This window comes from Neolamprologus multifasciatus, chromosome 12 (genome assembly GCF_963576455.1).
Source record: "Neolamprologus multifasciatus chromosome 12, fNeoMul1.2, whole genome shotgun sequence".
NCBI lineage: Eukaryota > Metazoa > Chordata > Actinopteri > Cichliformes > Cichlidae > Neolamprologus > Neolamprologus multifasciatus.
Genome location: NC_140450.1, coordinates 22,863,238 through 22,877,710, shown reverse-complemented (window position 1 = coordinate 22,877,710; position 14,473 = coordinate 22,863,238). Strand labels below are relative to the sequence as shown.

The 14,473-nt window shown below is 41.0% G+C and overlaps 1 protein-coding gene across 3 annotated transcripts in view; it reads left to right on the top strand.

Moving 5' to 3' along the window:
* The window catches only part of LOC146506986 (GDNF family receptor alpha-2-like), a 74,369-nt gene extending 60,132 nt beyond the window's left edge, over positions 1-14,237 (top strand). For 2 of the 3 annotated variants that reach the window (XM_085181470.1, XM_085181469.1), the window contains exons 7-9: positions 3,028-3,170; positions 12,050-12,079; positions 13,042-14,237. In XM_085181470.1, coding sequence (XP_085037596.1) covers positions 3,028-3,170; positions 12,050-12,079; positions 13,042-13,167 — 299 coding nt within the window. In that variant the 3' untranslated portion in view covers positions 13,168-14,237. The remainder of the gene's footprint in view (positions 1-3,027; positions 3,171-12,049; positions 12,080-13,041) is intronic. The other variant, XM_085181471.1, reaches the window with a different exon arrangement.
* The last annotated feature ends 236 nt before the right edge of the window (positions 14,238-14,473 follow it).

The following is a 14,473-nucleotide window of genomic DNA, read 5'->3' as shown; positions in this document are numbered from 1 at the left end:
GACAGGACGACTGATCCGTGTTAAGGACAGAATGAATGGGGCCAAGTATCGTGAGATTTTGAGCCAAAACCTCCTTCCATCAGTGAGAACTTTGAAGATGAAACGAGGCTGGGTCTTCCAACATGACAATGATCCAAAACACACTTCCCGGGCAACAAAGGAGTGGCTCCGTAAGAAGCATTTGAAAGTCCTGGAGTGGCCTAGCCAGTCTCCAGACCTCAACCCCATAGAAAATCTGTGGCGGGAGTTGAAAGTCCGTGTTGCTCGGCGACAGCCCAAAAACATCACTGCTCTTGAGAAGATCTGCATGGAGGAATGGGCCAAAATACCAGCTACTGTGTGTGCAAACCTGGTAAAGACCTATAGTAAACGTTTGACCTCTGTTATTGCCAACAAAGGTTATGTTACAAAGTATTGAGTTGTATTTTTGTTATTGACCAAATACTTATTTTCCACCCTGATTTACGAATAAATTCTTCACAAATCCTACCATGTGAATTCATGGATTTTTTTTCACATTCTGTCTCTCACAGTTGAAGTGTACCTCTGGTGCAAATTACTGACCTCTGTCATCATTTTAAGTGGGGGAACTTGCACAATCGGTGGCTGACTAAATACTTTTTTGCCCCACTGTATGTTGTCAGGACATGTGTTGGGGTAAAATTAGTGACCAAGACAAATCTGAAGCTGTTATTTAAAGGTAAAAAACTTTAATTATAACAATAATATGTCAATATATAGACTCTTCTTTTATCTTTGCCATGTATGCAAACTACATTTATATCTGTTTACATCTTGAGCTAATTGTATTGCATCTTCATTACCAATGTAATCATGCAATTAAATTCTTACAGCTTTAACTGTGCTGTAGATCATGAGAAAATATTCAGCAGAGTTCATTTTGATACCTCATCCATCACAGCATACTTCAAGTGAAATCAGAAAAACATGCTTTAGACGGTTCATTTACTGTCTTTGAACTGTTCCCAATTTTTCCTTACAAGCTCCAGCAAAAACAATGGTCCAACAGAAGACTAGATTAGAATTCCGATTTGTATAAAATATATGGGAGGCCGACAAAGAACATTCCAGCTTAGAGGTATTATGACAGTCAGACCCTGACTCCCCCTTCCCCTGTCTCTGCTTCTCTTGTTCTCTCCTTCCTTCTCATTTCATCTATCCCTGCAGGTGCGACAATACAGGCTGTGCCCAGGGGTTAAAGGAAAGCTTAATATGAGCCGTTAAAAAATGGAATTGCTGTTGGCAATGAGCTTAATCACTCAGTGGAACATTTGGGTGCAGTAAAACATCCTGGGTGGAGGCCCCCCAGCCAACTAGTTTGATCTATGACTTTATTCACCCATTTCACATCTTTGAGGGGGATTGCTAACCATAGCTGACCCTGACAAACAGATGCTTAACATTACAGGTCTTAGCAGCACTCCACTAGCTCTTGACTGCTAGCATTGACATTGTTAGGCCTCGCTAGTGAACTCGATTTTTCTCTGAACCACTCTCCTGCTTTCTAGCAGAAGCACAAATTGTCAGTGTCGACCAGCATAAAAAAATATGAAGTGTGCTCTTCTTTGTGTTTTTTGTGCAAGTGAATGTGCATACGTGTACCTCTGTGAGTGTCTTTGCTGTTCAAATACTTGTGTGTGCGTGTGTCTGTGTGTAGGCGGACCAACAAATGTGACAGACAAATTTATGTGGCCAAGCACCGGTAGTACTAGGGACTATGTAGCCATCTGATTATGCATGTGCATTCCACAACTATCTTATTTGTCCTTTGTGTGGTGGTGTGGAAATGCCATTTCTCCTTTGTTTGGGAATGTTTTGAATTTGATCAGTCACATAAATCTATTCAAAGTCATCTCTGCATGCTGACCTTATAATGGAGGTGGTTGCCAAGCAATTACATGCCTTGCCTTCTCTCTGGCTGAACAAAGAGAAACAAGCCTTGTGTTTTAAACGGATGAGCGGTGAAAAGGTACTCAGCACCTATTTTTACCATATCTAGCTGGAAAGCTGACTGAACAGGGATTTATCACATTTCTACAGAGACACACACATGCACTTAGACACAAAATTAAACGCATGTGTACAGCACATCTGCAGGCGCTGATATGCTAGGGCTCATATTTATTCACATGCTGTCCTCTGTTTGAACTAGTTGATTTCCCTCTTTTAAAAGATTGTATTGCTTTTCATGCCAACAAACAAATTAGGACTCATCTTTGCAAGTGTGGAAATTTTAGCGCTATTTAGTCAGCTCGTAGCAGTTTGAGAATGGCTGTAGCATCATAAAAGAGTTTTTTGTAATATGCATGAATCCAACATAAAGCAAAGTTGGTTGTATTTGATAAATATAATCTGTTGTGTTGCCGCAGGATTCGCTTGTAAAAGATCATAGAAAACACAGATTAATCCGTGATACAGTTCTTTTGTGACCTGCTCCTAATTGAAATGCTGTCACACTGCAAGACAATCATTTGTGATAGATCACAACATCTGTGTAAATGGAAACTTTTTAAAAAATGCTCAAAAAGGAAAATGTATTTATTGACTTCATTTATAATGCATGAAATACAATTAATTAGCTCTCAGATGCTTTGCACAACTGTATCAATAATGTATCGCTAGAGGAAGTGATTCAATTTATTGCCTTATCAATATTTTGTGCCGCCGCTAATAAATAGCATAAATATGCGAGGCAGTCAAAAAGGAAGGCATAACTTACAAAATAAAACATAAGGCAGTGCTTAGTAATGACAGACAAAACTCTGATAGCAATTTGTGATTAGTTTGGCATATTACTCTGAAGCTTACTGACAAAGCAAAAAGACTGGCTCTCTGTGCTCTTTCTGCTCCATCCTTCCTCAGTCTCACTCAGCCTTGCCTCATTCCTTTAGTTGCCAAAGATTGGGCAGGGTACCAAAAAGTTGACTTAGAGCTGTCTGTCTGCTAGCTGGCTTCTTGCTGGGATGGCAGTCAAACCCAAATGACTTTATGTCTCTGTTCCTGCAGGAAATGCCATTCAGGCCTTTGGTTATGGGATAGACAACACACAGAACAAAAGTGGGCCTGTCCCAGGCCCCTCAGCGACACCGAAGCCAGACCCTGTATCGACACAGGAGATCTCAGAAAATCTCCCCGTGACTATCCCAAAGGTAAAAGGTTCTCATTGTTTCATTACATGGGATATTTTACATGTAGATGTTAAATGTGATGGCAAAATGTGATTTAGAGTTGTTATTTACTGCCTGCTTGGCAATCGGGTATGCTCTGCAGTTTGAAGGCTACTAATATGAAGCTTGTGCGTATGTTCAATAAGCAAGATCTGTAATCACTCATGTGCTTGCTTTCCCAGGGGTTCGACTGCTAGTCTATTCTTTACATTGCTCCCACTTTCCCACGCTGCCAGACTCAATACTGATCATTACAATCCATATTACAGTCATTACTGTAGACCAATAATCTTCTTGCCCGCCTTCTTTGAGCCAATCAGCCTCCAGTCTGCGTGCATTAAAACTCACTGCAATGTGCCTGATCATGTAACAGCTAACAATCATGTTTTGTTTTGTTTGTTTGTTTGTTTTTATTCTGTACCCTGTCACAGTAAGATCGCTGTTTTTTGGGGAAGTTCTGTGCTAAATCTTATCAATGCTGGGGTTCCTTTCTGCCATGATGGCTCATCTTATCAGCAAATAGATCTCAAGAAATCATATTCAATTCTTTCAAATGATCTCTCCTCATTGAACTTGCAGTTGATCGTGACACATTTAGGTCAACTCACTGTAAAAGTTAAATAGATGTGGATGTTGCTTTATTTTGTTTTTTGTCACATCAAAGATATACATTTTCATCTCTTTCCTGCAACTTCTCTGCATACATTTGATAAAATGGACCAACTGCAAGGAGAATCACAAAAATACTCCTCCGCTCTCTCTTTTGTACAGTGGCAAAATAATAAGACTCAACGTGCTGCACCGTTCACATTCGCATCACATACAATCTCTATGCTTGTTAAAGCAATTGGCACATCAAAACAGACGCTTTATGATAACACAGTTTATGCTACACACCCAAGATGATGACATGTGGTTGAAATATTATATTTTTCTTACAGACAAAGAAAGAGTGAAAGGAATGGGAGGTGGAGGCTTAATCTGGATTAGATGTTCTAAAATACTGGCCCAGGGCCTGTTCTCTGCTGAATGCTGTCTACTATGAAGACTGCAGTTACCTCAACTATAACTGTCTGGAGCAGAAAAACATTACTACTTTTTTTAATGCTGTGCTGCACAAATGCATAGCTCTTTGTCTTTTAACATAACTTCTTCATTTTCTCTTCAAATAAGTGTAAAAATGACAGAATTAAATTATTCACCAAAGAATCCTTCTTTTTATCAGTCTCTCTGCTACTAAACAGAAATATTTCACTTTACACTATAGGTCGAGAAGAGGCTTTTCTTTTTATCTAGCTGTTGAGTTGGATTAGTTTTCACAGTGAATTACGGCTGTGTTTTACAGATGTATTTTAGATGTTCTGTGCAGCTTTCTAAAGTAAGAGTAATGATGCTGTTCACCTTTGCAGGAGACCCATGTGCCCATGTTTGGCAGCGGTATAAAACTGTGCTTTATAAAATATTCCGCTGCTGATGTTGTTGTTCATGTCATTTTTCAGTGACTGTTACATATCCAAATCCAAGTAATGTGCACGGTTTAGGAATGCAAATTTGTGTTCTGAATGAACGACTACCATCAAGACATTTCGCATCAGAGCCGTTGAATGTTAAATGTGCAGTTTTGTGCTTTGCACACAAACCCTCGTTGATTGGAACACAGGAAATTAAAACCTTATGTCGTGATCACTGTGTTTGAGCCTTGTTTTCGGTCTTGAATTTTTAGTTAATATGTTAAAGTTTGATTTTCTGCTTTGTTTCTCTTCTTATTTCTGTTTAGAAAGTTTAGATCTTTGTTTATTTTATTTTCCAAATCCATTTTTTCCCTATTAGTATTCCACTGCTGTGCTTTCTGTTGGATTGTTTTGGAGTTTGCATTATTGCATCAGCCTAATAAAACAACTCATTTTTTGTTCATTCGGTCTACCTTGTGCATGCTATGTTTGGGTCCCAGTTCTGCAAACCTTGGACCCAGCAGTAGAGTCTGAACAGCAGCAGGTGGCTTTCTCGTTTTTGGAGAAGGATTTTGGAACTGAATATGAGCCTATCTCCAGAGGGGCTTACCAAGGCAATGGGGGCCTCAACCAGTAGTTGTGCTCCTGAGGGAAGCCATACCTCAAGGCTACCAAGCCCGCAGGTCCAACTTCCACCAGAAGTCAAAGTGGGTTAAGTGTGCAGCTAGATTGCCTGCCACCTGCTGTTGCTCTTGTCAACTGCCCAAACCAGCATTTAAATCTCTGCCATCTTAAAAGAGCGACTGCAGCCCTTGGCAACACTGCCGATTGCAGCCTCAGCAGCCACTTCCTCCGCCTGAGTGTTTACCCAAACTCCGTGACCATGTATACTGTGTCCAAACCAGTATCCCCTATGAGACTGGGGTCCCTAAAACTCAGCCTGTGTGTCCTAACCTGTCCTAGCTGAGTGTCCTGTGGTGACAAAGCTGGTGCAACCCAAGAGTCCTGTGCCTAAGCAAATAGAGCTTGAGGCAGGCTTATGTGAGGTGATTAGCCAATCTCACCAACACTCAACCACCTGGGGAACTTCATTGCCTCCACTGGACACCTGTCTCGTTACCCTTCAGTTTCCACTTACCTGATTGCCCCCTTGTGCATAAATAGTCCTGCATCTGTTGTACTTACAAGTGCCCCTCCATTGTGTTCTCCTGTGATTCCGCTGGATTTCTTTTGGCTCATTTTTGGACTTTGTGTCTCTGCATCTGCAAGAAAACGGCTCACTTTCTGTTCATTTAGTCTTCCTTTGTGTCTTTGGATTTCAATTCTGTAAAACCTGACACCCTAAAAATGTTGCAAAGAGGAAAATTAATGAATAAGCACAGCTGATAACATTAACAGTGTGTGTATTACCGAAAGGTAGAGAAAGAGAGAGGATAGCAGAGGGGGAATGGGTGGTGAAACCGCTTTCTCCAAAGGTTTTGTGTGTGTGTGTCAGTATTGATGCACTGCTCAGTGCCTGTCTCACTGCTGCATGGTGTTTAATTTATTGTAAAAATGGTAATTAGGAAACAATAAGACGTGTGATTACTCAAGCAGGAAGTTTATAATTAGAGAGGGAGCTGGTAGCGACATTTTGGGCGGCCCTGAGTTCTCAGACAACTATGCTTGGCAATTAAAACTTGTCAAACTTCCATGGCAGATAAATTGGGGGTGTGTTGTTATGGTATGAGTCCTCTTGGCAGAAGACTGACTGTCCAGAGCTGTAAATCTCACTGTGGCTCATTGAGTAAACATGTGGTCTGAAGCTTGGTCCTTTGAGCACTGTAAAGATGCATCCATATTTAGGTATAACTGAGCAGTGCCATGCTCCCAACTCCAGTGGTTACGCACGTGATATTTGTGTACCCAGTTTAAATGTGCATTACAACAAACTGATACAGTTTCTAAAGCAAACTACAGTGGGGCAAAAAAGTATTTAGTCAGCCACCGATTGTGCAAGTTCCCCCACTTAAAATGATGACAGAGGTCAGTAATTTGCACCAGAGGTACACTTCAACTGTGAGAGACAGAATGTGAAAAAAAAATCCATGAATTCACATGGTAGGATTTGTGAAGAATTTATTCGTAAATCAGGGTGGAAAATAAGTATTTGGTCACCTCAAACAAGGAAAATCCCTGGCTCTCACAGACCTGTAACGTCTTCTGTAAGAAGCTTTTCTGTCCCCCACTCGTTACCTGTATGAATGGCACCTGTTTGACCTCATCATCTGTATAAAAGACACCTGTCCACAGCCTCAACCAGTCAGACTCCAAACCTCTGCCATGGCCAAGACCAAAGAGCTTTCGAAGGACACCAGGAAAAGAATTGTAGACCTGCACCAGACTGGGAAGAGTGAATCTACAATAGGCAAGCAGCTTGGTGTGAAAAAATCAACTGTGGGGAGCAATCATCAGAAAATGGAAGACATACAAGACCACTGATAATCTCCCTCGATCTGGGGCTCCACGCAAGATCTCATCCCGTGGGGTCAAAATGATCATGAGAACGGTGAGCAAAGATCCCAGAACCACACGGGGGGACCTGGTGAATGACCTGCAGAGAGCTGGGACCAAAGTAACAAAGGTCACCATCAGTAACACACTACAACGGCAGGGAATCAAATCCCGCAGTGCCAGACGTGTTCCGCTGCTGAAGCCAGTGCATGTCCAGGCCCGTCTGAAGTTTGCCAGAGAGCACATGGATGATACAGCAGAGGATTGGGAGAATGTCATGTGGTCAGATGAAACCAAAGTAGAACTTTTTGGTATAAACTCAACTCGTCGTGTTTGGAGGAAGAAGAATACTGATTGCATCCCAAGAACACCATACCTACTGTGAAGCATGGGGGTGGAAACATCATGCTATGGGGCTGTTTTTTCTGCCAAGGGGACAGGACGACTGATCCGTGTTAAGGACAGAATGAATGGGGCCAAGTATCGTGAGATTTTGAGCCAAAACCTCCTTCCATTAGTGAGAACTTTGAAGATGAAACGAGGCTGGGTCTTCCAACATGACAATGATCCAAAACACACTGCCCGGGCAACAAAGGAGTGGCTCCGTAAGAAGCATTTGAAAGTCCTGGAGTGGCCTAGCCAGTCTCCAGACCTCAACCCCATAGAAAATCTGTGGCGGGAGTTGAAAGTCCGTGTTGCTCGGCGACAGCCCCAAAACATCACTGCTCTTGAGAAGATCTGCATGGAGGAATGGGCCAAAATACCAGCTACTGTGTGTGCAAACCTGGTAAAGACCTATAGTAAACGTTTGACCTCTGTTATTGCCAACAAAGGTTATGTTACAAAGTATTGAGTTGTATTTTTGTTATTGACCAAATACTTATTTTCCACCCTGATTTACGAATAAATTCTTCACAAATCCTACCATGTGAATTCATGGATTGTTTTTCACATTCTGTCTCTCACAGTTGAAGTGTACCTCTGGTGCAAATTACTGACCTCTGTCATCATTTTAAGTGGGGGAACTTGCACAATCGGTGGCTGACTAAATACTTTTTTGCCCCACTGTAAGTCTGTTTTGAATGGCAGTTATCACTTGTTTACAGGGTCATGTCACCAGTATGCGAGGTCTTCCACGAACTATTTGGCCCTTAAAACCTCATGTGTTTGGAAGTTTTGTTGGCGTACTGATTATGTTCATTTGTACACACTGTTTGGTTAAGGCACCAAAATTACTTCTCTGGGAAGGTACAAAATTCATTTGATTACTCTTTGGAAACAAGATTTTAGTTTAGATTAAAACACACCATTTAACATCACTAAACACATATTACAAAGCTCAGCGTTCCAGGTGATGAATAAGCATCAATCCAATATTTGTATCAGTTGTTATTCCTGTACTGCCTTAAAAAAGCTACTTTTTTTTAAAGTGAGTGAGCAGCTCTGTGCTGCCGATCTCTTAAATCCAGGTCTGTGTTTTTAAATATTTATGTACTATGCCAGCAGTGTACTGGTGGCAAACAGTTCTAAGAGTTTATGGAGGGAGCTAACTGCAAACAGTTAGTGGTTTCAAGGTATTTCATGTCCGCTACATCAAATTTTCTTTGCAGTAGTTTGTGGATTGATGATGGGTGAAAAGCTCAGATGAGTTTTCCTTGTCAGCTTCTCTCGCTCTCAGTCTCACACTTGTTATGTTCATTATTTATTGGACCTGCTTTAACATACCCGGTTGTCCTCGGCTCCACTCTGTGCATGAGGAGATGCACACATGTAAAACTGGGAGAAGACAAAGGCAGCAAAGTGCAGTTTACTAAGGTGAAATTAAACAAATGGAAAAAGAATCACCGTTCATTTGCGTTATGCTGGTGCTGATTAAATTATTTCACTAATAAACACAGTTTCAGTGAATAAACTTGCATATATTTATTAGCCATATTGTGCTTTATGAAGTTTGGAAAGTAATGTTTAAGTTCAGCTCGACGTTGCCTTACACAAGATTATCTTATATCAGTACTGCAAAGGAAAAAGTTGAACTGGTGCATCCCTGATCAACTGCAGATTTAACATGTTCTTATTCCCACAACTGCAAAAGCATCACTTGATCTGGATTACTTTCTGTTTATCGTGATTACTATTGATGATAACGTACCATCTTGGCTACAGGCAGGTACCAGGAGGGTGTCTACTAGTCATATCTATGGGACAGATTGCAAATTATAACTGGCCATTCAATGGGCTGATAACAGTCAAAGTGGGTACTATCTTTTTGCTTCTATGTAGTAGCTCCAATATGAACTCAAAGGATTTGGCTAAAAATAGACCGACTCTGCATAAAGCAGTTTAATACTTTTAAGTCATTTATATATGACACAAACAACAATAATATATGTTAAATCACACAAGTCTATGTGTACGGACGCCTGGAATCTCAGTGCGGGTGTGCAGAAGTCTGATGTTTACTGAATTTCCAAAATATTCGTGTATCTCAAGGATAAACCCTCATTTGATGCCAAGGACTCGGTTCCAATCTCAGTAGGAGATATTATATTATATTATTGCTCTCTGCTGTAAGTAGATACGCATTTTTATTTAAATCTATTACTGTGTAAAATGATATGACTTTAAGAAAGATAAGATATATATATAGTCAGTTATTTGAACATGCAGTGGTTAAAATTCTGTTGAAACATCAGGTAAGTTTGATTTAGACATCAAACAAGTTCACTGTGATTTTAGAGGGCTTTGAACCCAAATTGAGGGAAAAAATGTTCAGTGGGAATGAAATGTCTCATAGATTGGATGGTTTTTGAAACCTTATTCAGTAAACAATCAGTCAGGGATCTTTAAGTGGTGACCATTATATAAAAGCAACAGATAATTCACCATGACCATCACTGGCCACTTCATTAGGTACACCTGTTCAAATGCTTGTTAAGGAATATGTTCAATCAACTAGTCACATGGCAGCAAGTAAATACATTTAAGCATGTTCAAGAACTTCAAACCAAGCATAAGAATGAGGAAGAAAGGTGGCGTTGAACATGGCTTCGTTTTTGGTGCCAAACAACCATCTCTAGGATTTACAGAGAATGGTCTAAAAAAGAGAAAATATACAGTGAGCAGTCATTGCCTGGGAGGTCAGAGGAGAATGGCCATACTGCCTCAGGCTGATAGGAAGGCAACAGTAACTCAGATAACCACTCGTTACAGCCAGTTTATGCAGACGACCTTCTCCAAATACACGTCAAACCTTGAAAGCTGGTGGGCTACAGCCGCAAAACACCACTCCAGTTGCCACTGCTGTCAGTTAACAGGAAACTGAGGCCAAAGCGCACCATGTTCACACAGTTTCACCAAAATTGGAAAAGATTGGAAAGATGTTGTGAGTTGTTCTGAAATGTTATGAGTATGGACATTCAGATGGTAGGGTCAGAGTTTGTCATGAACAATATGAAAACATGGATCTGCCTTGTTTCAATAGTTCAGGCTGTTGGTGGTATAATGCAGTGAGGGATGCTTTCTGGGCATTTTTCCAGCTCTTTAACACAAATTGAGCATTGTTTAAATGCCACAGCTTACTTCGGGTTAGTTACTGAACATGTCAATCCCTGTATGGCCACATTGTATCCTTCTTCCAATGGTTGTGTTGGGATGTGGGGGAACAGGAGATTCGCTTGATGCTATCAGGTCAATGTGGACCAGAATCTCTGAGGAATCTTTCCAACACCTTGTTGAATTTGTGCCATGAAGAATTAAAACAGCTCTGAAGACATTGTGGAACTGGCAAGGTGTAACTAATGAAGTGGCCGGTGAGTGTACGTTGACAACATATCCTCATTAGCAGATTTTTGTACAGCTTGCTTTTTTCCCCACACCTTGTGCCTTCTTTCAGATGACTGAATTACTATGCGATGCCATTTCAAACCAATTACCTTCACATTTACCAAACTTGTGTTCAAATGTACAGGAAGTGCCTACTGTTTCTACAGTTTTTGCAATGTGTTTCTTTGAAATGTTTAATTTTATTAAAAGCAACTCGTGCAAGTGATCAGTCTCCACGCCCACATTACACACACCCAAACACACACACTCAGCTCGCAGGCAGCGGAAGGCTAGTGTTGTCTGTGCTCTCATGTAACCCTGTCACTGTTGATTTTCAGCTCAATTGAATGGAACTGACTGGTGGAAAAAGGCTACATAACTCAGGGTTACTCAATAAGTAGTTGCAGTTTCGCTGCAAATTTGACAGTGAATGAAAACAAGTGCTGTCTAGATGTGTGTTTACCACTTAAATGACAAGTCACGTGTGTTTTTAACAGTTTAAATAAATGCTTTTGTTTCTCTCGCTCTCTCTGCCTGTAAACAAATAAGGACATTTCGACATTGTCTGTATTCTGTCATGTATATGCATGTGTTTGTGCTTTATCCCTTTGTTCATGTGTGTGCAGCTTATCACAAGCCTGTGTGTATGTGTGGATATTGGCTGCAGCTAGAGATCTGGACTCATGTCAACAGGCTGCTGCCACACATCACTGCCCTTGCTAATTAATTGGCTTTTAGTCGCGGATGTGTTTGGTGCATTGTCAGGCTACCCAGTGCTGCTCCTCCGCGCGTGCACCCCTCTTTTTTTGGCAACTGTCATTTCAATCATTTCTTTGTAAAGTGCGAATTCACAAACACAGGTACTGTGATAACTGCAGCTACTGGAAGCACCTCCTTTGTCGCCCTCGTTCTCCCTCTTGCATCCTTCGTCACAGAAGCAAAAATATGGCTGTCTTGTTAAAATAACTCAACAATTTTCTCGTTTCGTTATTTATTTTCTCATTTATGTGTTGCCTCGTTCTGGTGGAAGACAAAGTGCTGGTAGATAACATCATAGTAAATCTTTTTCTTTTCTTTTTTTTTTCCCGTGCACAGCGAAATGGGCGAATACATGGTGAAGATGAGGTGAGGGGAAGGTGGAGGAGGGGGAAAGAGGAGGAGAAAATGTTTCATGTTCCTTATGATGTGCCTCTGTATTGCTGTGCAGGACTGAAAATGGTACCTTTGCAAATTGAGCAGGACTGCTTTAACTTGAAGGCAAATGGTTATGCTTTGTGTTACAGAAATCCGAGAAAATTGAAAAAGTATTCAAAATGCTAACAATTTTATGGAACGGCACATAATAAAACCCATTGTAGCGCGGGTATAACGGTGGAATTCTGGAGGCCACAGAATTTAATATCTGTGCTGATTCCCACTCGTCTCCGCCATAATGTGAACAGTGTGGGAAAATAAACTTCACAAGTTTATTCTCTCTTGTGCATAAGAATAAACACTGTAGCGTTTTGATTGTGCACATTCAAACAAGGGGTCTTGTTTTCTTGGGCCTCTACTTGCTGTAAGATTTGCCTCATGAAATATTGAAAAGAAATCCATAGCCGCCGCTGGCTTCTGTAGTGTGTGTTTGGCTTCGTGGCATGTTTTTCTTGTAAATAAAGTCTGTAATGATAGCTTTAAAAACTGTTTAGAGACTTGCTGGCACAGCCTAAAAGAGTTTTTGAGAAAAAAAAAAGAAAAAGTGCACACAAGAAGCTTTCCTTTGTTGCCAACTTGTTTAAGAAGCAAGGAGCATACTAAGCAGCACGGGCTTGAAATATACTTCACATATCAAAACGTTTGGTGGATCAAACACTTAATGTTCATGCCAAAGTGGATGTACTGCGGATGTCATTTCTTGCTTTGACTTTTTGAATGATGTTTTCTCTTCTTCTCTTTAGCAGTGACCTTGTCCTCTCTCATTTCCCTCCTGTCCTGTCTGACCTCTCTCTTATCAAATGCCAGAACAGGAAAGCAGCATGAATTGTGAGTCATGTCTAACCTTTTGCGGATCTCTCTCTCCCTCTGTGTGTCCCTCTCTATCTGCCCAGTATCACCAACCAAGAGGTGATGTCGCGGACCTGGGAGAGGATCACTCTTCTTGTCTCCATGCCAGTGTCTGGGCTCTGCTTCCCAGCCTGGCTTTGGCTCTGGTCCTGGCCCAGCATGCCTTATAGAAGCGCCAGGAGGAGAAAAAAGAGGTCATCCACCCACAAGCTGATCCCAAATGCAGAAGGTGTTATTCCTGAGACTGATATTAAGAAGGCTGATTCTCTGGACAGTTGACATGGATGGCATTTACGAAAGAGAAAAACAAAAGGCCGAGAGAGGTGGAAATGACTGAAATTTTATAACTGTGAATTTGTTGTTCATTTATCGTATCATTCGGGCAGACCGCAACTGTGATGGAGCACATGGCTTTACAAAAGACCCTTGGTATGAGAGGCCACGAAGGCCGCTCTCTGACTGAGTCACGAAAAAAACCCAGAGGACTGAAGCTGCTCATGTCAGAGACTTCTGCACTTTTCTCACCAAAGGAGGGCGAGAGGGGGGGGGGGGAATGAACAACACAATTAAAAGAAGGCAAGGCAGGATTGGCAGAAAGGAAAGTGTTGCAAAGAGAAAAGGAGTGAGCTTGAAGTAAATGTCATATAGTGAGATGGGAAAAAAAGAAGGAATCTTTTTTATTTGCTTTGGGTCTTGAACTTGTTCTTGACTTAATCTTCTCTTGGATGAACAGACTGCACATTTAGAGGCATGGATGGGGGATGATTACGTTCTGTTTCTTCAAATCTAGTGTAAACTCTAAATTGTAAAGCCTACTCAATGTTCTAAGTGTTGGTATAGTATCTGTGACCATAATCAATCTACAGTACCGAGCTTTCATTTGGGTGCTACAGTATACCTTTTAAGCAGGCGGCGAAAAGAGCTAAAGGCGGCCGTGTTAAACAGTTAATGGTCTTATGGTCATTTAAGATGTTGTTGATAATTGTGGGTGTTCGCCATATGTCCACCCGCACACGTGTATATTTCTGTCTCTATGTATATAAACAACACTTTTTCTTTCATTCAGCCTAATGATATCTAGTACCTTTAAAGGACATTATTGTATGCACAGGTGGCTCTGTACTGGTACTGAAGGAAGGATTTCATTATCTGCATTTATATTTGTCTATTAAGGTTTGATCACAAAGAATGTATACAGGGATAAAATTAAACGAGCTCCAACTGCTTGAAAAAGCCATAATCTGTGTGTGAACATTGTAATATTTGTTTACTGTGTGTGTCTGTCTATGTGTGTACAAACTCATTACAATGTGTGAATGGGTTTACAAGCAGGAGAAAAGTAGCTTGTGAGGAGCATTTTGAATTGCCCATGTGGGGGTTTATTTTGCCCCGTCAGACAGCAGAGGTTATGATGCATATTGTAATTGGAGAGTAAAATCAACCTCCAGTTCTGGTAAGCATTTTTGGGAACTTCCA